Source organism: Tripterygium wilfordii, chromosome 3 (genome assembly GCF_013401445.1).
Source record: "Tripterygium wilfordii isolate XIE 37 chromosome 3, ASM1340144v1, whole genome shotgun sequence".
In the NCBI taxonomy this organism is placed as follows: Eukaryota; Viridiplantae; Streptophyta; class Magnoliopsida; order Celastrales; family Celastraceae; genus Tripterygium; species Tripterygium wilfordii.
Window position 1 is genome coordinate 12,267,818 of NC_052234.1, and position 25,755 is coordinate 12,293,572.

General features: G+C 38.3%; 6 protein-coding genes across 7 annotated transcripts; 3 read left to right on the forward strand and 3 right to left on the reverse strand.

Annotated features, from left to right (window-relative positions):
* Positions 1 to 2,520: 2,520 nt before the first annotated feature.
* LOC119989478 (50S ribosomal protein L17, chloroplastic-like) lies at positions 2,521 to 4,033 on the reverse strand. The gene is made up of 2 exons (XM_038835029.1): positions 3,701 to 4,033; positions 2,521 to 3,051 (listed from the first exon to the last, which is right to left on the reverse strand). The coding sequence occupies exons 1-2, from the start codon at positions 3,951 to 3,953 to the stop codon at positions 2,642 to 2,644; spliced, it is 663 nt and encodes a 220-aa protein (XP_038690957.1). The 5' UTR covers positions 3,954 to 4,033; the 3' UTR covers positions 2,521 to 2,641.
* Positions 4,034 to 4,864: 831 nt separating this feature from the next.
* On the forward strand, positions 4,865 to 8,805 carry LOC119989917 (probable serine/threonine-protein kinase PBL8). The gene is made up of 7 exons (XM_038835694.1): positions 4,865 to 4,985; positions 5,103 to 5,491; positions 5,610 to 5,956; positions 6,052 to 6,187; positions 7,273 to 7,409; positions 7,520 to 7,643; positions 8,030 to 8,805. Exons 2-7 carry the CDS (start codon positions 5,440 to 5,442, stop codon positions 8,521 to 8,523), a joined length of 1,290 nt encoding a protein of 429 aa, XP_038691622.1. The 5' UTR covers positions 4,865 to 4,985; positions 5,103 to 5,439; the 3' UTR covers positions 8,524 to 8,805.
* Positions 8,806 to 9,054: 249 nt separating this feature from the next.
* On the forward strand, positions 9,055 to 9,874 carry LOC119989935. Its single transcript, XM_038835711.1, has 2 exons — positions 9,055 to 9,246; positions 9,331 to 9,874. The coding sequence occupies exons 1-2, from the start codon at positions 9,180 to 9,182 to the stop codon at positions 9,594 to 9,596; spliced, it is 333 nt and encodes a 110-aa protein (XP_038691639.1). The 5' UTR covers positions 9,055 to 9,179; the 3' UTR covers positions 9,597 to 9,874.
* Positions 9,875 to 10,143: 269 nt separating this feature from the next.
* LOC119989927 (ethanolamine-phosphate cytidylyltransferase-like) lies at positions 10,144 to 15,739 on the reverse strand. The gene is made up of 8 exons (XM_038835702.1): positions 14,914 to 15,739; positions 14,662 to 14,843; positions 14,175 to 14,246; positions 13,144 to 13,211; positions 12,175 to 12,295; positions 11,223 to 11,288; positions 11,004 to 11,126; positions 10,144 to 10,615 (listed from the first exon to the last, which is right to left on the reverse strand). The coding sequence occupies exons 1-8, from the start codon at positions 15,467 to 15,469 to the stop codon at positions 10,544 to 10,546; spliced, it is 1,260 nt and encodes a 419-aa protein (XP_038691630.1). The 5' UTR covers positions 15,470 to 15,739; the 3' UTR covers positions 10,144 to 10,543.
* An 896-nt stretch (positions 15,740 to 16,635) lies between these two features.
* Positions 16,636 to 21,919, forward strand: LOC119989035. The gene is made up of 15 exons (XM_038834326.1): positions 16,636 to 16,990; positions 17,282 to 17,409; positions 17,520 to 17,652; positions 17,777 to 17,933; positions 18,013 to 18,091; positions 18,402 to 18,442; positions 18,598 to 18,714; positions 18,937 to 19,017; positions 19,572 to 19,634; positions 19,710 to 19,761; positions 20,023 to 20,097; positions 20,722 to 20,769; positions 20,972 to 21,007; positions 21,098 to 21,172; positions 21,632 to 21,919. The coding sequence occupies exons 1-15, from the start codon at positions 16,831 to 16,833 to the stop codon at positions 21,701 to 21,703; spliced, it is 1,317 nt and encodes a 438-aa protein (XP_038690254.1). The 5' UTR covers positions 16,636 to 16,830; the 3' UTR covers positions 21,704 to 21,919.
* Positions 21,920 to 22,011: 92 nt separating this feature from the next.
* Positions 22,012 to 25,416, reverse strand: LOC119989043 (bifunctional protein FolD 1, mitochondrial). Of its 2 annotated transcripts, none has more exons than XM_038834339.1 (5): positions 24,993 to 25,415; positions 24,000 to 24,316; positions 22,963 to 23,199; positions 22,603 to 22,770; positions 22,012 to 22,401 (listed from the first exon to the last, which is right to left on the reverse strand). In XM_038834339.1, the coding sequence occupies exons 1-5, from the start codon at positions 25,162 to 25,164 to the stop codon at positions 22,231 to 22,233; spliced, it is 1,065 nt and encodes a 354-aa protein (XP_038690267.1). In that variant the 5' UTR covers positions 25,165 to 25,415; the 3' UTR covers positions 22,012 to 22,230. The 2 variants fall into 2 exon arrangements, 1 of the variants encoding a protein (XP_038690267.1); XR_005465720.1 differs by having other exon boundaries at positions 22,260 to 22,401; positions 22,896 to 23,199; positions 24,993 to 25,416.
* Positions 25,417 to 25,755: the final 339 nt, after the last annotated feature.

A 25,755-nucleotide genomic window follows, 5' to 3' on the forward strand; every position in this document is an offset into this window, starting at 1 on the left:
TTGGAGATATAGACACTATTCTAATTGTTGATTGAAATTAATTAATTGTAGAAACATAATTTCTAATACTGTAAGAATTCTAGATCCTTCTATTCCACCTTACTTAATTTTCAATATTGTTGTCCTAACAAAACAAAGACAACAATTAATTTCAAAAAATAAAAATAAAATAAAATAAAAATCTTTGTCAAAAATTCAAGCTCAAACCTAACAAATCAAGTATATTGTTCGTTCTAAATCACATATTCATATGAATTTATTCTTAAATTCAAAAAACGTGGGAATATATTCTTGACAAATTCTAACCAAGGAGATGACTCCAAGGAAATTAATAAAACTTGTCCAAAGTCGTATTACTTGTTAAGATTCGAATTCCTAAGCCAAAACTAAAAGACATGTAGGTGCGACAATTAAGCAGCCTCTTACGTGGTAATACACTAATACTACTCTTAATCGTCATTAAATAATAAAATTATTTCTGTCTGCTTCCCAACAAAAAAAAAAAGAAAAAAAAGACCACCCGTCGTTATTGTAATTTGTAACACATAGGTTCTTTCAATCTCATCATCATCGTCTGACATGAAATAAATATGGTACAAATGGCAACGACTGACTTTGCTCGTTGGTCGGAATAAAAAAAAGAGGGAATAAATAGAGTGGGAAAGGGTGTGTGGGGCGTAAAATAACTAATGAAGAGGATTTAAAGTGATGGGAGTGGAGGAAAACAACAGGCACTATCTCTACTTGTGGTGGTGGAAGCCTAGAAGGAGATGGGATTCCATAAAACGTTATAATTGTTAATGATATCCTAACCGAGTGAAAAAAAAAGATAATAATTCCATTCCCATAACTTGCGACTTCATCAACCTCATAACCACCAAACCACTTTCAAGCAAAGTCTAATCTAAATTGTTAGTTTATCGTCCTTTATCAAAAAGCTTATGCTAAAAACAAACACGCCAGCCACCCTACTCACCTCATCCACAAAAGAATCATATACTCTTCAAAAGATGAAACATATTTTACTTCTTTATTTTTTTTATCCCAAGGTGTCACTAATCAATCAGAACTTATCTATAATAGCCTGTTCCTTGGTACTAATAATATTTTGTTCGTTTTGAACCAATTCATATTAACCCGACCAACAAAATATTATTAATGCGGAGGGATGAGTTGATTGTTAACATAGAGACTTTTGGTAGCCAAACGGCCTGACGAGAGCAATCAGTACCCTGATTTGACAATAATGCTTTACCGTCAAAGTTCCTTTCTCACAATCACAAGCCATGCTAGGAAAAAGAAAGTCACAAACAATGCATTCCACATGTTTGAACAGCGACCACACAAGGCAAGTGAATTGAAACAATGACACATCGACCTATTCAAAAAAAAAAAAGGAAGGTTCTGTCCTATTCAAAATAGCTTTAGGGTTGTAGGAACCAGGAACTATACCCAGTATACCAAAGAACCGTAAGCAGTACTCGACTTCCATGGCATACAACCGACGAAAATGAGTCAATAGAACTACAAAAAAGCTTGTCCAAAACATCAGTGTAGCGTGGCAGCAGCAATCTCAACAGTGGCAATCAGCACAAATTATTGAGATAGACAGCAGCCCCATTTTTCACGTGCCTTATAGTTGGGCTACAAAGCTCACAAACTCAAACACATCTCCTACGTGAGTGAATGTATTAAAGATATATAAAATGAACCAATGCAAAAGGTATAAGATGCTAGGAGCGACAAGTTCATTATGCGAGTGCAGCAGAATAAAGAACATGATTTTTCTTCCCCTTTTTGTCAAGTAGGAGAAAGGTAACAAAGGTAGCATCCAAAAACAAAGATGGAACTAAGATGCTGAACTAAAAAAATGTAACCAAAGATGAATGCATAGAAGTAAAAAAACACAATCCAGACGAGTATTCAAACGGAGAGCAGAAGCACCCACATAAATGAAAGACCCTCCCTCCAACTTCAAAACACCACTAAATGCCTTAACACTCCAATTCCACTCAGAACTTGAAAGTCTACTAACATTTTTGGTAAGTTGAAAGCCTAATAACTGCTAATAGCTCATTTTCCTTTCTCTCTTCCTCCCAGTTAATGGAAATTCGCATGCATTAGTCTTCACAGTTGCACAAGAGATGTTACCCTTCACTTTGGTCTTCATTTATAACCTCCTGGGCTGAATCTCACTTCATTATAACATAGAAAATTCAGGCTCCATGCAAGGTATCACCTCATTTTCCGATTTCCTACTGTTTCAAAGATAGGCTAAAATTCTAAGACGAAAGTTCAGAAATGTTGCCACATCTCAGAAATTCCCTATCAGTATATACACAGGAACTCCTTCAAACCCTAACCCCCTCTCCCAAACCTTCTCTCTCCCTCAGGATCTTATGCAACATGTCAAAACAATTCCTTAAGAAAGTGCTTTCCCAACTCCAAGTATACTACCTTTTGCCTCCACTAGCCTCCAAAAAATCCAATTACTTCATCAAGTCATCATTAAAGCTTCAATCAAAAAAAATTTGGTGTAGGCTACATGAATCCATAAAAAATTCAACACGTCTTCTATCTCAAAAGAAAAGGAGTATCATGTAGAAAAACAAATGCATACATTTGAATGCCAAAAAAAAATCTACACAAGCTCAATATATGCCATGGGTGCATTATCTCCTCGCCTTGGCAGTGTCCTAATGATTCTTGTATACCCACCATTTCTTTCTCCATACCTGTCTGGGACCTCTGCAAATAATGCATGGACAATCTGCTTTTCATAGATGAAACCTAGGGCCTGTCTCCTCTTGTGAAGTGACCCATCCTTAGCCAATGTTATCATTTTGTCAACATACTTCCTCAGGGCACTTGCCCTTGCTCTAGTGGTTAATATTCTACCATGTTTAAGGAGCTGGGTGGTAAGGCCACGCAGAAGTGCTCTTCGTTGATCAGGAGGTCGATTAAGCTTCGGAACTCGCCTACCATGTCTCATGGCAAAAATTCGACCACCATTACCAATGATGGTGAAGTTATGCTCAAAACTATTGTTATCTGCAAATGGACATGTAAGCTGGTTAAAGCCACTAAGCATAAGTGAGGGGGTGGGCAAATGGACATACGATGGAATGCTGCACTTTGCATAGCTTATAAATGAATTATTCTAACATGAATTAGCAAAAGGCTTCAAAAGCAAAATAGGTCCGCAAATAGCATCTAAATCACAAAGAAGTAAGAACAAATAATTGATCATTCCCCATGTTTTAGTATCAAATAAGGGATAGCGAGAGTCCTGGTCTGGAAAGTCCTGAGGTAATCTAAATTATTTCTCAGAAAATTATTCAAGACACTATGGCAAGTAAAACACGAAATATTCCCTCAAGTCTTCTCAGTAATATAATCATGACTAGAAAACCGGTTTAGGCAACGCAACAGATAGATGAGGCTTACAACTAAGCATAAATGTATGGGACATTGTAACAACTGTTATAGAGAATGATATACTTTCCAGTTTATGTAGTTCTTCGCATTGATCATAACGCCAGGCAATTTCAACTAAAAAGCTGCGTACACAAGCATCGGACATGCTTCACTGAAATGGATTCTTTGAAAATTGGTTGACAATGTGAAGAAATGTCATAAATCCCTATAACAAACTGAAATCAAATTTCAAATTTAAGGAATTAAAATAAGCACGTATTACCAAAGGAGCCAATGGAGAGGAGAGGATTGAGGGGAGCGAGGCCAGTGTAAGAGGCGATAAGTGGCGAATCGGATTGGAGGGAAATTGTGAGACCGAGTCCTTGGCCGCGCTGTTGTGGAAGTCGAACGGAAGGCTGAGTCCTTGAGAGCATTTTGGTAGTCACCGTCGGAGATGGTAGAGCAGACATGAGCGATGCCATGCTCCATCCATCACTGCTGCTACAAGAATGTACCACTGCCGTTGTCATTGACATCGCAATTGCAGCTCCAGTCTGCGCCAAACACCACCAATTAGTCGAAAATTGGAATGGATAAGGGCAGGTCTGAATCTGAAGAAAACCCGCTTATCCTCCAATTGGGCCTCAAGTATAAGGGATTTTATCCACACGTTCCCTGCTCGAGTGAACTCTTTTATTGGGCCACCACATCTTGGCTTTAAACGGACCAAACTTGAGCAACCCATTAATTTCCCGAATGGGCTTGGAGGATTTGTTATTTTAGGCCCAGATAAAGAAATTTGCTTAACATTTTGGCATTTTGCCATGCCGAGTGGGCTCTTTTAGAACAAATGCAATAGGGTATATTTGATGGGCCAACAAAAATTTCACATCTATTACATAAAAAATGAAACCAAACACATTTCCCCAATACATCCACATTAACAAAACGTATCTTCCAATACAACTATATCAGCAAAACATAAATTTTTATACATTATCCCTTCTCACCCAACATTGAGGTCAACAACATTTCATTCCTCCATGTTGTCCTCAACAAAATTACACCAAAACATGTGATCTCAATACAATCACATCAACAAAACACATCTCTCAATATAACTACATCAACAAAAGACGTATCTCAAACTGGAGAAACCGATAATGGGCCTCGACTTTTCACTAGACTATAAAGTATAAATCTACTTGTTAATAGAAAGGCTCAAACATGGGCCGGACCGTCCGGGCCTGAATTTTTTGATCCAAAGTGCTTGGGCCTGCGGGGCTCAAGCACATACATTAAATATCGTTTGACCTGAACGACAGTGTTACAGTAACTCATAAATATCTGATATGAACTCCCCACAGGCTACATCATTACTATCAAAGTTGGCAATTCTCTCACTCTCTCTCCCCCACCTAAATTTCATTTCCACCTTTAGATTCTAATTTTCCTCGTTAATCCCAAATTTACACAAAAAAAAGGAGAATGTGGTACAAGCCAGTTAGGGTGTCTGACATTGACAAAAGTTGTTAACTGTGTTGTCCAGTACCCTTCGTGACTACCAGGTCTCACCTACGCCTTTATTATTATTATTATTAATTATTTTTTTAAGCCATTTTTTCTTTCTTCTTTTTTTTGAAAAAAATATAATAACTGGTCCTACGCTTTTGTGTATGATGCAGGGAGGATATCGAATTGTCTATCAGATCAGTGAGAGAAGAAGAGAGCAATGGCTGCCCAATACGCAAAGGAGAGAGAGAGACTAGAAAATTAGCAATTTTAGGTTTTTTTTTTTCTCCCCTCCCCTCGTGTTTCTGTGACATGAATTGTGTTGTACTGTTGTTTGATAATTTTTTTACTAATAAAGGTTTCAGTAGTCACGTATATCTAAATCCCAAGTAGGGGAAGAGGAAGGCAGGTTCCGAAGAATGAAACTCTGCGTTTTTAGGATTTCCATACACGAACCAGTACCACCAACGGCAACCGCAGCCGCAACCATAGCTACTCACATTGACAGAGATGGGCAATTGTGGTACTAGAGAGGAATCCGCCGTTGTCTCCAATGCTCAAGGTTTTTCTTAGATCTGAACTTCTACTCTACTTTTTCTACTGCAATGTGAGTTTCTTCTGTTTCGGTAGATTCAATTATGGAATAGAGTAGTGATGATTTGAACTGCATCTGTTGGCAGTACAACAGCTGAATATGCTACCATCCTTCCCTGCTAAAGCTGGAAATCCGTTGTCGGATAAGAAGCACAGTCGTTCCGTCTCAGATCTGAGCGATCCTTCTACGCCTCGTAAATTCGAGGACGCTAGTAAGAACGCGTTACTTTATACTCATGTTATTGCATTCACTTTGTTCGAGCTGGAGACCATCACCAAGAGCTTCCGCTCTGATTACATTCTCGGCGAAGGTGGATTTGGAACTGTTTACAAAGGCTACATTGACGAGAATGTGAGGGTTGGTCTCAAATCTCTTCCTGTAGCTGTTAAGGTTCTCAACAAGGAGGGCCTTCAGGGGCATCGTGAATGGCTTGTATGTGCGCCTTTGCTGCTTGTTTTCTTCCGTTTCACATTAGTAGTATTGTACACTCCTTCCTAACATGTTCTCTTTGTACATGATGTTCGCAGACGGAGGTCAACTTTCTTGGCCAGCTTCGCCATCCTAATCTGGTTAAGTTAATTGGATATTGTTGTGAAGATGACCACAGGTTACTTGTTTATGAATTCATGTTCCGCGGAAGCCTTGAGAATCACTTGTTTCGAAGTATGTCATGTATTTTTATTCCCACTGCCTTTACATTTACATATGCCTTTCGCTCGTATTGAATACTGCTTGTGCTTCTATCTGCCACTTTTTCCCCCTGAATTATGATTCTAGGAGTAGAATGTAAGCCATTCTGTTTTTTTGCTCATTTTGGGGAAGTTTTAAGAGTTTGATTAGGTTTGACCACATTTTGGCTGGTTTTCATGCCTTTTCTTTCGGTTCTTTTTTGGGCTGCATGTCATATCATATGATGATTTGTGACAAATCTTTGATGGACTCATTTCTTTCCAACTTTACTCCTCTTTGTGTTGTAACTTGGAATCCGATGTAGTTATACCGATTTTTATAGCAACTTATGAAGAGGCCGACCTACCATGAGGCTGTCCACTGTATCTGTCAGTTCCCTGTCCAATAATCAATTGTTATTGCACAAGTAAACTGAGTGCTAATTGTTCATGTATGATGATTGGTGCAATTGAGTGGAAAAAGAGAGTTTTAAAACTGAATTGTGTTATGTCAAACTCATATTTGAAATTCATGTTAAGGTTTATGCATTTCTGTATTCTTCACTTCTAGAAGAGAAGCAGTCGATTAGTGAGCATCCATCTCATATCATGGGCAGGTTGGAAGTGAGTTGAGGTGAAGAAAGCGTAAAGAAAAGCCCTCTTATGGGCTCCCTTGCTTTTGATTTCTGTGCAATGGGGACCCATATGCATCAGGGAACCTTGTCTCATAATATTTCTAAACTTCACAAGATATATTCCCTCAAATATAGTGCAATTGGGTTCTTTCTGGCCTTCGTTACTAAGTATTAACCATAATTACCTCTTGCGATCTCTCTTAAAAAGTTACAATTCCATTTCAACTTTGCTTTTCAAGTGCCTGGCAACAATATGACAATGTTACATCATGACCGTATTATTCAATAAAATGATCTACACTTGTGTGATGCACAATATAAGAATTATTGATGATATACTAGAAAATATTGTTTATTGATGACCTTTTATAAAGTTACATTACCACTTAGTTTGTGGTAATATTTTGTTAACTGAAGTTGATGTGCCCTTTCCGGTGGTGTTCAGAGGCAACCATTCCGTTATCTTGGGGCACAAGAATGATGATTGCACTTGGAGCTGCCAAAGGGCTTGCTTTCCTTCACAATGCTGAAATGCCCATTATATATCGAGACTTCAAAACCTCTAATATATTGTTGGACTCTGTAAGTAGGGTTTCTCCTATTTCGTCGTATAAGAATCTTCTCTTACATGATTATTGATATGAAAGTAATTCATTCTTGTGAACTCACATTTATTGCCTTTCGCTCTTCAGGATTATACAGCCAAGCTTTCTGATTTTGGGCTAGCAAAAGCTGGACCACAGGGCGATGAGACCCATGTCTCAACTAGAGTTATGGGTACCTATGGCTATGCTGCCCCTGAATATGTAATGACCGGTATGGCCATTCGATATTTCTGAAATGCTTGGTTTGTCAAATGTCTTCATCCTATCGTAATTGATGAATATAATAAACTTCTTTTATTGGAAGCTTGACCCGAGTAGGAAGAACTTCTCTAGGTTTTCATACATTTGGAGAAAAAAACATCACTCTCTAGAGCAGCCCTAGAGCAAGGAACTATTAACTCAGAATCATAATGTGATATCAATCTATTTGCATATGAGCATGCAAAGTTTGGGGTAGTCATGTTATTAGTATCATGAGGCGTTAACATATCAACAGGCATGATGTAGAAAAAAATATTCTGATTATGCTGGGACTAAGAATAGCATTTATTTGCATGTCACGTATGCTGATTTTCTGAATGAGATTCTGCAATGCAGGCCACTTAACTGCCAGGAGTGACGTATACAGTTTTGGAGTTGTTCTTCTAGAGCTTTTAACTGGGAGGAAATCTGTTGACAAGACCAAACCAAGTAAGGAGCAGAGCTTGGTGGATTGGGCCCGTCCTAAATTGAATGACAAGAGAAAAATGCTGCAAATAATTGACCCTAGATTGGAGAATCAGTACTCAGTAAGAGCTGCCCAAAAAGCCTGCAGCTTGGCATACTACTGTCTGAGCCAGAATCCTAAAGCAAGGCCTCTGATGAGTGATGTAGTTGAAACTTTGGAACCTCTACAGTGCAGCAATGGGGAAATCTCATCGTCATCAATGGCCTCAACTTTAACAGGTGGCAGAGGTTCTTATGCAACAGGGGGAATGCCTAATTATCGAATGCATAGGAGGTTTCCCAACAACGTTGGTCCTGTTGCTAATTGTCGGTCTCCTGGTCCAAATTGCTCCCCTGGTGGTCCTGCTGCATGCAGGGTTAGATGAAAAGTTTCAGCTCTCATGTATACTTGTTTGGTGTGCCTTATCACCAACCCATTCACAATGATAAACTTACTTGTGAAACCATGGGGTGCATTTGTTTCTTTGTACTTAATGTATGCATCGGCATGGTGATCCCGATCCCATTGTTGATATTGCCATTTTAACTTGTTGCTTCTGTTAACTTTGTAGTGAAAACTCTGTTCTTCCTTGAGTTCTGAATGATAAACAGGCGGCTGAGATGCAAACATCTACACTGTATTCTGGTAGATTGCAATCTGGCAAAAACATCTACAATTTTTGCTCAGCCTATGGAGCTTTTGAACTCCATAGGAGCTTCTAGTATGTAGTACATGGATAATACTTATCTGTGCTTGCTTCCTTGAAGCTGAAATGTGTTCTTTGTTATATTGTTGACTGATATGAGTTTTGAGGATGGAGTCTGTTTTCTCTTGCCCCTTTGTGTCTCTATCAATGGCGGCCCATAATACCAAAGATTCTTTCCTGACCCACTTCTACCAAACTAATCTTTCCAGCTCGGTCCTCCACACAAAAATTCTGAAGTCCAGTTATGCTTAACTTTCTTTCCTCTCTCTGTCTATGAAGTATGAACTATGAAGAGGTGCATTTGCATGTAAGCAGGTTTGTCGGTGCGCGGTGCCATGGATAATTCTTCAATTGACCATGTCCTGAAGTTACTATTATCACTAGTCCTCCTTATTGCTCCAGGTAAGTTGATTTCTATGTAATAACATCATTTATTTTGGATTTCTAGTCATCTATTATGTTGATCTGATTGCGTATGTGTAACAGGTCAAATTCGTGCAGTTGAATTCCAGCCTATAGGTCCAGTGGAGTACAGAGTAATTGAGGCCAAAGCTGATGGAACTCAACAGCGACGACGACTGGCGCCTTATCAGCTCTGCTTGGTGTGCAAGTGCTGCGCTGGTATTGGCGTCGCCACCACCTGTGCCACCATGCCTTGCTGCTTTGGCATCGACTGTGAGCTTCCCAACAAGCCTTATGGGGTTTGTGCTTTTGTACCCAAATCCTGTAACTGTACAAGTTGTGCCGTCTAAACCTTTATTTTCCATCTCCCTTTGAACACACGCCACAAGAATCAAGATTAGATGAAGGCTATAGCTCACCAAGTCCGTTATATCATACATGTGACTTCGTTGTTTTGGGTTGGAAATTATACACATGAAATAGAAACAGAGGTATCATTAGAACTGGTAAAGGGCAAGATAGGGATGGTTTAATTACATTATGTTGGTTGGCTTTCAGCTTGTTTGGGATTTCATTTGATCAAGATGTTCTTTTCGGGGTTTTTTTTTTTTTTTTTTTTTAATTTGATCAAGATGGTCTTGTATTGTAGTATTAGATTCATTTGGGAGTGAGGTTTAAATGAATTTTTTTTAGAGAAACAAAACCTAATGCTTTGTCAATTGATGATGTAATGTCACCTACTCATGTTTCCTAATCCTCCACCCACTTTAGATATAAACACAGTACAATGGTTAAAGATAAAAACTTATTAGACTCAAAGTACCTTTACTTCATTATCCAATGCCCTAAGGGCTATACCATTGTCCATAAAAAAGCTGCTAGTAAGCACCATAAAAAAATGCTCGCAAGAAAGAGTCATTAATGAAAAAATATGTATATCCGGAACTATGGTCAATCCATTCAAACATCAACTCCAAATGGAAACCTGCGCCTTTAAGAAAGGGAGGGGGAAAAAAGAATCACCATAGGAATACTGTTTTCCTTCTCTTCAAAAATCTATCCTGCAAAAAGGTGGGAAGAAAAAACTGCATTCGCATTACAGCAAGTACACGCAAAATTGCAAACCCTAGGAAATATGCTGAGTGTCTTCTCAATGGAATCAGCAGGTCTGCAAGGGGAATCTCAGTCCAAATGCTCTCACAAAGTAAACTACAAATGTTAGTTCTATCATCTATGGCAATAAATAATAGCTAGACAAAATGTGCCTTGTATGTGTGCCGAGATGACCCGACATCAATCAATCACCAGACACGAAAGTTTTCTCTTCATAATACTTTTTCTCACTGGCCGCCTTCTTCTCATTACGTTTCTGCAAAGGAGCAAAAGACAGAGCACTTCTGTTAGACTCGAACCACGCATTGAGAGCATCAACTTAAGCAGCAAACGTTACAACAGCTGATGGCTCCAAATCATATTAACAATTCATAGATGGACGTAGCATGTCAAGATAAACAGCATCTTTGTTTCCTTATTTTACGCCACTTGGAGCAAACTATCAATGAACTTTTTTTCCTTTATTTGTTAATCCTGTCATGTTCTGTTAATTACATATAATTTAAACAAAATTCAGCTTGTCCGTATTTCAAAATGCTTCATCACTGCGACTTGAATTTCTATGTAAATGTGAATAATAGGGCTCACAAATTTGATCAACAGTCAACACTACCAAAGAGAAAACGAGTTGGAGGTGGCCGAACCTCGTATGCCTCGTGATTTGCGACAATCCTCTTAATTATGGTGGAAGTTGTAATATCCAAAGGGCTCTCCAGAACTCTAAAGATACCCATACTAATTGGAACAGCATATGGATTATCTTTTTCCTGTCCATAGAAGAATGTTAAAGCTAGATCCACATGGGACTAATAATTGGCCAACAACTACATATGCTAGGCTCAGCTTAGCATCCACAACTTTACCTCCAGAAAGTCATTGCCCTCTGCTACGGTTCCATGAACAACAAGGGAGATGTCAAATGTTGTGATCTGCACGCAATAAAATAGGTCACAAAGGCATCACAATTTAAACGCATTAGAATAACTGGACCTAGAAATTGGCCAATTAAACGGGGGGAAAACCCCTCCCACAAAAGCAAGTGATTCGGTAGAAGTATCCGGTCAAAGAAAGCTACATCAAATAAGGAAGTTTTATAGTATTAATCAACTCAGTGTACCAAAGATATCTCAGTTCAACATCCCATTACCAAATCAAACTGAAATCAGTCTACAGATTTTAAACTTCCATTTTCATAAAGAAACAATATGCTACTTTTCACATAGAAAATTCATTCTCTTGCTTCAAATCTCCAACCGTACAGCGCATTCAACAAAAAAATTGCCGTTCCATTATTGGCACCACATTCTAATAGGGGGCGATCCCAAAATAATCAAGAATGCACCACAATGAAAAATCTCACGTTTTTACATCCAAGTCCAGTCACAGAAATCCAATAGTTACCAAAAACACATCTCCTAAGGTAGTGTGCATTAATGTATTGTGTTCATGTACACTGGAATGCTGAATTACCATCAGGCGTAGTTATGATAAATATATTGATGATACTCCCTCTTCCTGCCAGCATTAAAACATATATTCTACCAAAGGAGTGGGGATTTAAAAGTTAAAACCCTCTTTGAGGAAAGTTTTCCCTACCCTGTTACGATTCCTCTTTGACACCTACATTAATATGAAAAAACTAGAGTACAGTAGTACACTCACAGAATTTCATTGAATCGACTAATTCACTAATCAAGCAAGTCTCCTTTAAGAAAAAAAGCCAATTATCGATAACACTTGGAAATTTAACATGACTAGTATGGTACAAATATAATAAGAAAAAGTATACTAATATGGCACAAAGTACAAACTAACCACGTCTTTAGACACTTCCCGTGGAGCACCAATTATCACCTCATCTACATAGCGACAAGCCAAAACACTCAAGCTTCTTTCGTGCAGATTCATTATGGGGCGGTGTGCTCCACGTTTAGAGCTGCAAATCCAAATTAAGAGAAATCCTTTATTTCCTTTTTCTTTCCAGAACAATCATTATTTCAACTAATAAGGTGAAAAAATAAATAACAAACAAAAAGTTGTGTAGAAAAACTAAGTAGAGGGTGCTAAAAGAGAACAGGATACCAAAAAGATATAAATGGCAATGATAATAAAGGTCATTGACTCCACAAAATTAGATGACAGTGTAGCTTTTGATAGGGGATTCTAACTAATTTCTTATACAGATTTGTCTGCCCCAACATTACATATTTCCTGCACTTTAAATGGCATGAACAAATAGCATTTGCTATAGTATCTCAATACTCTTACAAAAAAAACTTACAGCATCCCCCTGGGCCCCGCTTAAAACATTTAATATAAATTACGCATTTGCATTTACTATTTCTACCCTGTAAAAAAGAACTTTCCTTGTATGAAAGGCATTGATTGGAATGCGAAGCCCGAAGTGAGACTATCATCATAGTCTGATTCACCTTCATTCCAAACAATTTCAGGTCAGCCACGTAGATCCATAATACGTTGGAATCCACAATGTGGATTATTCTACAACATTCGTTTTGATCTACAACAACACTCTCTACAGTCTCCATTAATCCTATGGCAACCATATATTCTCTCCCTTCTATCTATATCTTCTTTGACAAAATACTTGATTACTTATTTTCATTGACAATTTATTCTGGTCCATGAACAGTGGAGTAATTATTATGCTCATCAAAATTCCCAACATAATCCAAAAATCTGTACCCATTTTTTTTGGACCCTGCCCAACTGGAGAGTACATAAGATGGATATGATAATTGTTCCAAAGAGAAAGAAAGCTACCTGACAGTCTGATCATTGTGTATCCCAACAAGAAGAAAATCTCCCAGCCCTCGAGCAACTCTAAGAATCTACACAACACAAGAAAGTCAATATGAGCACACGTAATTACATAAGCATAAGGATGAAGGCATTTTTCAGTAAATCCACACATCCATTTTCCAATATATCAATCGAGATATGCATATATATATATCCTTTGGATGCATGAAAATGACTATATGTACATACGAGTCTAGATATGCGCACTCGTGTGTTAGGATATAAATATACAAAATAGAAGAACGTCAATTAAATTAATCTAATATTGTGCCTCAAAATCACAGAAATCACAGAAGCAGCAAATGCTACACTCATGATTCATCATCATCAGTCGAGCCTTTCTCCCAAAAGTTTGGGGTCGGCCACACGAGTCTATGAGAAAATCAAAACGGGAATCCACTACCTGTATTAATTTCCGCCATTCATTTCTATCTAAGACAATACTTTCATCAACTCCTATTGAATCTATATCTTTGCTTACCACTTCAAGCCATAGGTCTTTTTCCTACCATCTCCTGTACAAATTCTCATGATTCTCCTCACTCTCGCACCGCTCTCTCTATGTTGAGCATGCTCCTACCATCTGAAAAAGTTTTCTCGCAATTTATCTTCATTTGGTGCTACTTCTACCTTATATCTAACAATCTTATTCCTTATCCTATATTTCCTTGTGTGGCCACATGACCAACAAAACCATTTGCATTGCTACTACATGCATTTTTTTGATATGTTCTCTCTTAATAGCCTAACCATTGAGAACTATTTATATGCTATAACTAACAAATAAACTAAACAAGCCCATTGTGCAAGTGCACATCTATACATGGTCAAATTAATGTAAATTCAAAGACATAGGATCAGGATAAGGAAGATAATAAAGACCCGATGTCACGGTAAGGTCAAACTAATCCCATCTGTAGCAGGCACAGAGTGAACCTCATGAATGGCTTCTATTAGAACATTTTATAAAAGAAAAAAACCGCACAAAATACCTCAACATGTCCAGCATGGAAAAGATCAAATGCACCATCTATATAGACAATGCGCGCATCTGGTCCTGGGCCCTGCAAATAAAACCATTAATTTGCATCAAAAAATTTTGCACATGCAAGAGCTCAATAATGCTATTCTTTTTTTATGGAAGTCCATTAAAGAGGCACCAAGGTAGGTCCAGAAATAATCTACAAGGCAAAGTAACAGTTACATCATGGAATGTTGATCTGTCTACATCAGCATCCTACCATGCTTTTGCTTAACTAGTTGACCCAATACTGAAACCATATTTAAGATGAATATTTCATCCCCTCCAGCCCATCTACTCGGTTCTCTCCAAATTATCCAACCAAATTAAAGAAATTGCTTCTTTTTCTCCTCCAAAAATTTAGAATGGGTTGAATCCAAAACACACCTAGAACATTCAAAGTCATCACACAGATTATCGTTTTCCAAATTACAAAGTGTCACAGACCTTGAAAGTACCTTTCCATTGGAAAATTGAACAATTCTGCAGGATGTTGGAAGAAAATGGGAAACACGAGTTCCACTACCAGATCCACCAACTTCAAATTTCTGGCCGTGACCGTGGCTGAACTGTCTTTGCAGGGAAGAATGATTGTGTTTCTCAATAATCGATCTCTCTCTCACACATAGAAGCATACGACCTGCCAACCACAAATCATCACTCCTCAACATAAACATATATCACCATACACAATGATACAATATACATACCGACGATGTCGGTGCTAGATACTCCTTCAGTGCGCTTAATCTGCTTGTAGCGACCAACCTTCTTGGCAAGGGCATAAGCGTCACTTCCATCCGGGAGAACACAAGGATCGTCCCCGTGAAGGATGTAATCGATGTCGTATTCGCCGAACAATTTCTTCATGAAATCTTCGGTAATGGCATAAGGTGCATCCTCAACGACCTCGTCCACCCACTTGACAGCACGAACCATGATCAATCTCTCGTGGAGAGGGGTAACCGGGGGCCCCTTGTTGGCGATGATTTCAGCGTCGCTGACAACGCCTACCACCAAATGGTCGCCGAGAGCACGTGCTTGCCGGAGAGCATTGCAGTGGCCGTAATGCATCATGTCGAAGCAGCCGTCCATGTAGACACGCACGGGCTTCTTCTTCCTCCGCCGAGACAAACCCCAGGGCACGTCATTACCGTATTGATTTGTTGCTACATATACGCTGACGAACGAAACACCTACAGCCACGGCCAGGAAGGTGGCCACCACACTCGCCCAGCTCTGCATCTTCTCTGCATCAGAACCCATTTTTGCTTCTCCAAACTCAATTCCACTCCTCTTATTCCATGTAATTTGATTTTGAAGAAGAATTATGTCTTAATTTAGAATCTAAGTCCACAACCAGTGGCACTCGATTCCCGTCGCCGTCGATTCCAGATTTGGCTTTCCTTGTCTCAAACTACGCTCGTTCGTTAACTTATTAAGCTTTTCGTTGCTTTTTTTCTTACGAAAAATCTGGTCGTGCTTGGACAGAATGGTCGGCTCTAGGTTTTCAGTTGCGTCCCGGCTCAATACCACACGCGTCATTTGCTGAATGACTATTAAAATAAATTTATATCCAAAGTGTTTTTACTGTCAATTGTTCGATATAAAAATTCAGATACATGGGCCGTAAACCTTTGGCCCGTGTTATATTGTCATTTAAATAAATATATAACTTTAAATATCTTATGCTCTGCTTAAAAAAAAATTTATGCTCAAATAATTTTATTATCTTTTTAAAATTAAGGAAAATGAGATTAACATAACAATCGCGTGAGTGGTGGCCCGGTAGATTGTCCACAAAACAAGCAAGATTAGGATTAGGATGCGAGGACCAACCGTGTGGGGCATAATTTTGGTGCATAACAAAATTTGGAAAAAGCTTTAAAAATTATAAATATATAGTATTAAGTGTAACAATTTCAATAATGTATTTTTGTTGGAAAGAAAAATCAAATTTATTATAATCAAACCATTGAATATTTTTAGTTTATATACATGAAAATGTTAAGGATGAGAGTATTTTTATCCAACCTATCACGATCCATGTAAAAATACAAGGCCCCACATGTCCTATGAGATCCATATGAAGTCGTGTTTGTCCATCTGAGCATTTGAGATATCTAAGGTAAAAAAAAATTAGTCCTTGTGAGATTATTGATATGTACAAAGATCTATAATTGTTATACTCGATCGTGGAAATATTAAAATTTTAAATTTATATTTGAAGGTTTAAAATTGTCGTGTATGATGAAGATGAATTTAATTTTTGTTTCGAATAAAAATATATAATTGGATTCGTAATGTCAAATTTTTTATTTTAATGATCGACCCGTCATAGGATAATGATTAATGAACAGGTCCTCCCCTAATCCGCAAGGTTAAAAGGTTCCTAATTGTTTGTTGAGAAATACAACTTTTTAAGGAAAACTCTATTTTAAGGAAAAAAAACCGTGAGTATATAGTAGACATTGATTGTTTGGAAGCGTAGACTCCACTTTTTAGTTGGGGGAGCATATCGGCGTGAACACAGATTTATTCTTCTGGCGTCGGTGTGATCTTTCTGCGAGTGGATCTCCAAGCAGAGTTTTGATCGAATCGTCGTCATTGCCGTGCATACCTGAAAGATGGCATCAACGGAGGGTTTGGTGCCAATAACCAGGAGTTTCTTGGCTTCCTATTACGACAAGCTCCCTTTAACTCCGCTCTCCGACGACGTTTCTCGCCTTTCCTCCGAGATTCGCTCCTGCGCATCCGATTTTCTCAACCAATCGCCTCCTTCTCCAGGTTATTTTCTATTCTTCTTTGTTGTTCCTGAGATTGTAGATCGATTTAGGAAGACGTGTAAAAAACATTAGTTCTCTTGTATTTCCCCAAGATCGCGGCAATTCAGGAGACTTCATGCTCAGTGATTGATGTTGAATGCTTGCATTATCATGTTTTAAGTTGAAATTTTATACATTCTCACCTTTGGACTGCTATGAAATACTCTGTTTTACGCCGGAAATAGTTTTTTTTTTTTTTTTTTTTCCTTTTCGTTCCCTCTTCTTGCAATGCTAACATGATTGATGTTGTTAGGGGAAACCTTGTTGGTACAAGAAGCTGACAGTCCTCCGCCACATAAAATTGATGAGAACATGTGGAAGAATCGGGAACAAATGGAGGAAATTCTGTATTTACTTGAAAAATCCAACTGGCCCATTGTGGTTTGTTGTCTCATTGATATCCCTCTTAACATTATATTTGCCATGCCACCTTCGTCTGTTCTTGTTCACGGTCTTTATACTCTTGCTCTGCTTTTGATGTCTGAGTGCAGCTTCAACAGCAATCCACTCCTGAAACCTGTGAATTGGCTGCAATGCTGGAGAAGATAAAAGATAAATTTCAAAAGACTTTGAAGGCATTGGAGAGTTTCCAGGCCAAAAATTCTGATCGCATATTCAACACAGGTTAGTCACTTAGTCCTCTTTACGTGGGATTCAAATCTAACCTGTGTGGAGGTGAGTTGCTTATCCGACTATTGGTTATTTTGTGTGTGGTTATTGAATGATGTAAATCGAAAAATATTTTCAGTTATGACCTACCTGCCTCGAGATTTTCGGGGAACCCTTATCAGGCAACAGAGGGAGCGGTCAGAGAGGAATAAGCAAGCAGAAGTTGATGCTTTGGTTAATTCTGGTGGAAGTATCCGTGAACGATATGCTATGTTGTGGAAACAACAAATGAATAGGTGAAGAACCTTACATTCCTTATTGAAATATGCGCGAACATAGAATTGATCTGAGCATGTAATTGCTATCACCTTTCAGGAGGAGAATGTTGGCTCAGCTTGGTTCCGCAACGGGTGTCTATAAAACCCTTGTGAAATACTTGGTAGGAGTTCCACAGGTGAAGTCCGTTTGGCTACCCCATGTTTATTGCCTAGGCCTTTGTTTAGCTGGATTGGGCCTAAAATTTTACCTTATTGCTCTGTCATGACCTTACAATCCTGAATAAAGTAATAAACACTTTCTTTTGGCCTTTGTTCAATTCTCTCTTGTTTTCTGCTTGTTATATTGCTTTTGTGCCATCCTTTTGTGAATCTTCAATCTGGTGTTTGGTTTCTTTTTCGTATTTCGGGTACATGCTTTATCTATTTTATGTAGAAATTTCATCCATAGTTCAATCTCTTACACATGCTCTTTGGTTCCCATTGCAGGTCTTGCTAGATTTTGTTCGACAAATTAATGATGATGATGGGTAATACTATCTGTTATTGGAAGTAGTATAGAATTTGTCCATTTTTCAAACAAATATTGTTGGTTATTTGTTATCAAAAATATAAAGATTGACATTATTCTTGGAACTCATCCAGTCGGTATTAACTGGAAAAAGTTAAATATTTTTATCAATAGGCCCATGGAAGAGCAGAGACATCGTTATGGACCACCTTTGTACAGTCTTACAACAATGATCCTTTTCATTCGTCTCTTTCTAGCACTTTCATGGAGGAGGTTTGAGGCTAGTAAATTGTAAGATATTCGTAATCTCTTCTCTAGTCAAATTTGTTTATTTGGAAATTAGTAATTTGTTCATGGTCCCTCAAAATTGAATGTACTTACCATCAATTTATGTTAATGTTAGGGTGTAATAAAACTGGTCTTTAATTATACTTTGGCTTAGTGACAACTTAACAATATTGTTTTGGCTGCTTTTCTGCTTGACATTTCTCTTATGTGCTGAACATGGAGCAGGACTAACCATCAGGCTGCTATCTTCGAGCAAGCGGTTGATGTTTATACATCTGAATTTGAAAGGCTCATTACCTTTTTAAGGTATTTTGTTGGATGGTTGTCATTTGCTTTTCCTATTTGCACCATTTTTTTGTTCTTGCTGTGGTCAGAGCTGTTATTTTTTTTTTTGGTACAGTTTTATTGTGTTTTTGCTTCATGCTGCTACTTGATGAGTTAATGGGTCTGTTAAAATTTGCCCCTCAAAATAGCTTTCCGGCTTTATGCAAATTGGTGATTTCATTTGTTATCATTGTACTTTTTTTTTTCTCTCCCTTGTCTATTTTGAGTTTCTTGTGGTTGAATGGGTCTGCAACCTTCTTTTCTCTCACAAGGAAGATTTATATGGATCCTTCTTCATATTAAATAGGAAAATCAGCTCCATTTAAGTAATTGTAGCATGATTATTTTGAAACTCGCTACAGAACTTAATGTTCATTGTAGGTTGATTTAGTGTATGAATTTCTGTTGCAAGTATATATGCAATATAAATGATAAATGTATTCAATATACCATGTTTCCCCAGAGGGTCTTGTTTGCACTGTGGCATGTTGGCTGTTGGATATTCAATGAATGATGACCATGTTTGTTTTTGACAGTGAGGTCTTTGCAAATTCTCCCTTTTTTATTTCGGCAGAGGTGGCCGGTGCAATAGATGGAAGGTACATTTCTCAAAAATTTTAGATTTGATCACTGTATGTATTTGAGCTTAAATTTTGTTAGCATGTTATCCACAGGACAAGTGATGACTATAAGGAGATCAGTGTTCCAGCTGGGAAAACTCACGAGGTTTGTTCACAAATTTATTTGGCAAGTATTATTTTGTTATAGCTGCGAGAGTTATTTTCATTTGGCTGTGATTGAGCTGTGCAAATGTTTTGGTTTTTAAGTTCTTATACAATAGGGTCCATATAGTGATAATGTGATATAAGGAATTTATAATTAACTGATTTGTAAGACTTGTATGTTACAAAATTCTTTTATTCTAGTAGATTTGTATCATTAATGTTAGCCGCTTTTATGTGTTGCTCACTTCAATTTCATTTCCAGGTTTCCTTGGTAGTGGAATCAATAAACTCTTATATCGCTTGGGATTTCTCACTCGCACAAGGAACGATGAACATGGTAAGCTTCTTTTTAAGCCTGATTGGACTGGTTCATTGTTGCAGCTATGTGGAAAAGTACTTCTTTTGTCTGGTCCTTTGTTTTTTTTTTTTGGGGGGGGGGGGGGGGGGGGGGGGGGGATGCTATGGGGGCGTGGGTAACTTGGTTGCTCACTGGAGTTGTAGCGTAATGATTTGGTCTTTATCACTTTGTTATGAACCTCATTACAGTTTGGCCTCAAGGGATGCAGACATGAGCTTTTTCTTTTTCATTTTTTGAGGGGTTGAAATTTTAGTCAAACCAGAAAATGGTGCAAAGAGAGTGAATTACAAAGAACCTAAACTCAAGAAATTTGTTACAAGGTGCCAGATTATCATTCACATATTCTAGATCTATGAAACAGCAAATGGTTGGTTGGCAGGGTTTGAGTTGACCAATGCAACTCTAAATGGTTATATCTGCATCTCTAGTTGAAAATTTATTGTCTTATAGTATTCTGCTGAAGTTAGATCATAGAAGAGATGTGCGCAAAAAGGTAAAAATATTCCATGGTCAACAATCATTGTTTTGCGTTACTGTTAGATGCTCGACACTTAATTAATTTATCTCATGGCCTTAATCTTATTTTCTCATGTTGGTGGACAGGATATCGGGTTTAGCATAGAGTATACAAATCCTTCTGGAGAAAAAACGGTAATTTTTAGTCTTTATTCTACTCCCCCATAATAAATTCTTCAGTAAGCAGTCCTTTTGTATTGGTTCTTCAAGGCCATAGTAGCTTTCTTTTTCTTTCCATCTTTTTTATAATATAGGTTACATGTTTTTCTCTACCTTTGATTTTTGCTTTTTAATATGGTTCCCGAGTATGACATTGGGCCATGGATTATTTTATCAGCTCATTCTACCTTACCGGCGATACGACTCTGACCAAGTGAGTCGCTACTTTGTTTTCTGCCATTGTGTTATCATGCTTGAAAATGTATAATAACTTTCTTAATAACTTCTATAATATCTTTTACAGGGAAATTTCTGTACAATGGTGGCTGGGAACTACAAACTCATTTGGGACAATTCTTATTCTGCATTTTTCAAAAAGGTAGGAACTAGGCTCCAACATCCATAGATGCCTTCATCCTTCATGCCTCATGAAGAATAAGCTATGAATTGTGTTTTGAAGAGTGATCAAAATCTGAAACCTTGGTGAATTGTCTTTAGCATATTACTTCACCAAACCATTAGAGAAATGTTCCTTTGGCTATTGGATGCTGCAGATCTGATATCCTTGTGCATCAAGCCTTTGATTCGAATGAATAGTTGCATGTCCTGTGGCCTCATCATTAGTCTGGATGAGGCTGGTCCTAGAAATATAATATTTCAGTTTTGTTATGATTGCTCTGAGAAATTGACAGTGATGTTATGACCTCTTTGTTTGCATGGCCTGAGTTTGCTTGGTGATTTGTAGTTGTATCACATTCCCTGCATGAACCAGACAGCGCTATTAAATTTTGATTATGGTTGATATCAGTCTAATGCATTTGTCTTTTCCTTGAAATAGAGCCTGCGCTACAAGGTAGACTGCATACCTCCAGTTGCGGAGCCGCAGAATTCCATTACTGGAGTAGAGTGATGAAGGGGGCACCATGGGAGCCTCTGTATATTACACAATTCGACATCAAAGTTAGATTGTTATTCGGTCAAATCTGTTTGTACTATTTAATTCATATTCTTTTCCCTGGCAGCTTGGCGGAATGATCAAGATGATGGCTAGTCGTATTGTACCAGCATACTGTATGTTTATCACTGTTATCACTAAGCAGGACAATTGATCTTCGTCATTGTGAAAGATGTGAGGGCATTAGTGTTCCACTCATCCTAAAGGACTTGGGAAGGTCAACAGATTTTTTCTTCAAAACTCTTTTGCATACAAGCAGGTAGTGCAGGGAAACCCGAGTGTAAAAGCAGCAGGACATGAACTCAGTCCCTAAAAAGATCCTCTGAAACCACAGTATCATATGTATGTTTTAGTAAATCTAGGTATTAGCCATCAGGTGAAAGCATGTACTCACCTTGGCAGCATGGAGTGTTGGCCGGGAACATGAAATGAAAAATTAAAGCCATAACTACAAATGTTTCGGTAACTAAAGACTGTAGTGGTCAAGTAAAGCTATATGCTTGTTTGGCAGCGTGGAGGGTATTGGATAACAGCATTGCAATTGTCATCGGTCCAACTCCTCCAGGCACGGGGGTGATAGCCGATGCCACCCTTGCTGCTTCTTCATAACAAACATCCCCAACGAGTCGATAACCATGCTCGCAGCTAACGTCCTGCCCATCCAATGATATAAATTAAACAATAAACACAAAAGAAAATTGATAAAACCAAGTGCCTTGGGCATCCCTTTATTCCACTTAAGCATTGGCTGTTCACGTGGTTTCTTGTGGTAGTTTTCTTAGAATGTTTGGCCACAGAAAATACATGTTAGACTTTTGATTATATACAAAACAAAAAAAGAAATTAACATTTACCTCAACTGGACAAGTTCCCACATCAATAACAACGGCACCAGGCTTTAGCCAATTGCCACGAACCAGATTAGGCACTCCTGCAGCAGCGACCACAATGTCAGCTTCACAGGTAATCCGCTCTGGGTCCTTTGTGAATGCATGTACAGTGCTGACAGTTGCATGGTGTCTCTGAAAAACATTAAAGAATGCATTTTTAATTAGTGAATCACTGAATGGGTGGGATAACATTAGAAGTTTAGGTGGGATAATATTCTGACTAGGTGGGAAAATATTCTGATAGAAGTTGGTTTTACCTGTAATAACAAAGATGTGAATAATCCAACCCAATGTGAGACAATTCTCTAATAGAAGTTGGTTTACCTGCAATAACAAAGATGTAGGTAATCCAACAATGTTGCTTCTCCCTATCACCACAGCGTGTTTCCCCATGATGCCCACTCCAGATCTGATCAACAACTCAATGCAACCCTTTGGCGTACAGGGAATGAACAATGGTTCTCTTCCTCTCATGGCAAGATTCCCCATATTTACAGGATGGAAGCCATCCACATCCTTCTCTAATGCCATCATATTCAGAATCTTCACCTCATCCAAATGCTGTTGCAGAAATTTTTCGGTCCTCCTTAGTCATCCATAAAACACCCACGTCTGAAGTAATGCATAAAAGTCTAAAATTACGTCATTCCTACACATTAGCAGCTAGGTTGCTACCACAAAATGATTAGTCTTTCTGCACAAATTTAATTTATCAGGCCATGGAATGCAATTAAGCTACAACAAGAAAATGGCAATACATGGAATTGAATGATGCTGATGAAGCTGGCTACAAATGGAATCACAAAATCAATTTAAGGCCCGACTGCAATGCCAGCGGCCACAAAGAAAATGTCATCCCAGCACTGCTTAATTTGCTAGTAGAGGTGAGACGTCAGGCACTAACACTCGCTCTTGCCAAATAATCCACTTATTCAAGTTCTAACTAATACTTCAGTTTTATAAACAAATCCTTGATTTTATATTCTTTGGTCCACTATTATTTGTTCCAACATGAGGTGTAAGAGCTATGCAAGATACCTGCTGGCCCATGCAACTTTCCTGTTTACATGAAGGCCCAGGGTACATCACTAGGTGGATTTTCTGCTTGCATAGGGATAGGCAAGAACCAAACCATATGACATTAAGATGTAAGGATACGCAAGAAACGAAAGAACAAACAGATCCAAAGCATCCTACGGAAAGTGTAAACATGATTCGATTTCAGTTCCAGGGGAAAAGGTACCAACATTCAGGAAAATGGAATGTTAACAGGCGCAAGTAGTATGGCGTGCACATTCCACATTTTGAACACGGCAACTCATAAAGGTCATAAACATTATTATGATAGTTAAAGAATTTACTTGTGGTAGAGGAAGCTGCACGAGAACACCATGAACAGAGGGATCCTCATTAAAAGCCAACAAAGCATTAAGAACGGCATCCTCTGTGCAATTTTCAGGAAATCTAGCAACAAAAGGCTTGATTCCAGCTTCTTCGCAGGCAATAATCTTGTTGCGGACGTAAGTCTCAGAGTCCTTTCTTCGTCCTGCCATAATTACCGCCAATCCAGGAACACTTCCAATGGATTCTTTCATCCTTCTAACTTCTCCAGCTATTATCAACCTAATTTCCTCTGCAATGGACTTCCCATCAATTACAGCAGCTGTCTGGTAATCATCTGTCACAAAAAAAAATCATTCATCAACAATAGTATCATGCCAAAAGAAAAGAGTTAAAAGGGAAAAGGAGGAAAGTGGCCAGAGATGAGAATACAGCAAAACGAGAAAGGGATCAAGAATGGCGGCCGATGATTCAGGATGAAGAAGGGAAAATTCAGCAAAGGGAAATGATCAAATTTGCAAGGGGACAACTCCTCTCTCGAACAACATCTATGCCACCAGTTCAAGGGCATATGTTACTCAAAGCCTCACAATAAATGAACTAGTAAGAAATTTATTCATAATACCAGCTTGAAGCTGCTGTGTTTCATATTACATGAATTAGAGTACATGACATTAAGACAATCAATGGAAATAGTTCACAGATTGGAAGAGAGGGATTAGTTTTGTCTAAATTTGAAAGGTTAAATAGCTAGAAAGGATGCCCAAAAACAAAGTCAGAACCACATTACTGATCAATAGTTCACATGATACGAATGAATCTATACACTGATTCCAGTGACATAACATAATTAGAATCTGATGAAATCACAGTAATTCAAGAGTTGAGTCACAGGAACAGGAAACGATACGTAATGCTTAAAGAGTAACACTATAAGCACTTATGCAGCTCCAAAAGGAAAATAACCTACGAATTTCAAGCAAAGCCTGGGCCGGCTATTAAGAGGCACTCACTTGATGGTGGAGGATGATAATGGTGAGAGACGGGAGTCCAATTGTCGGGGAGGTCCAGAGAAACAAGAGAAGGAGACATGACTATCGGGGACTGGTACGCCCTCTTCACCAATCCATTCTTGTTGCACGCAACATGTACCCGCTGTAAAACACTCCTCGCCACTCTCATCATGCTTTAAGGGACTTGCTCCGAATTCTACTGGCTAAACGCCTCAACCATCATCGTCTGCGTCTACTTATAACAAATGAAGCCAACTATAATACCTTCGTTCGACGTTCGATTATCCCCGCGAAATGTTCTGCCGGAGCAGGTGCCCAGCAACTGTTTGACGAAATGCGAGCCTCCTCGTCTGCCTAATTTTCCCCGACTACTTGCGCAAGCGTATAGTACTTATTCTTGGCCACACACTTGCCAAACCTTGTACGTGAATGAAGCCTATAAGATCATAAAAGCCCACTCTAATAAAAAAAAAAGAGGTTCAAATATAATATTTCGAGCTAGGCAACCCCTTCTACTTTTCATATATACCGTTAAATATTGCTACGGCGTTAAATATTGCTGTGGTTTTTTTTATTAATTTATACTTGTTAATGTCGATGACATGTGTTTTGGACCGACAAAATCATGACACGTCATAAATATTCAATTTTGTTATTTTTGTATAATTTTAAGATAAAAAAGAAATTAAGTACATTAAAAAAATCAAATACTTTAAAATCAGCCTCATGGACATATTATTATATTCTCCGAGGAAACGCCCGT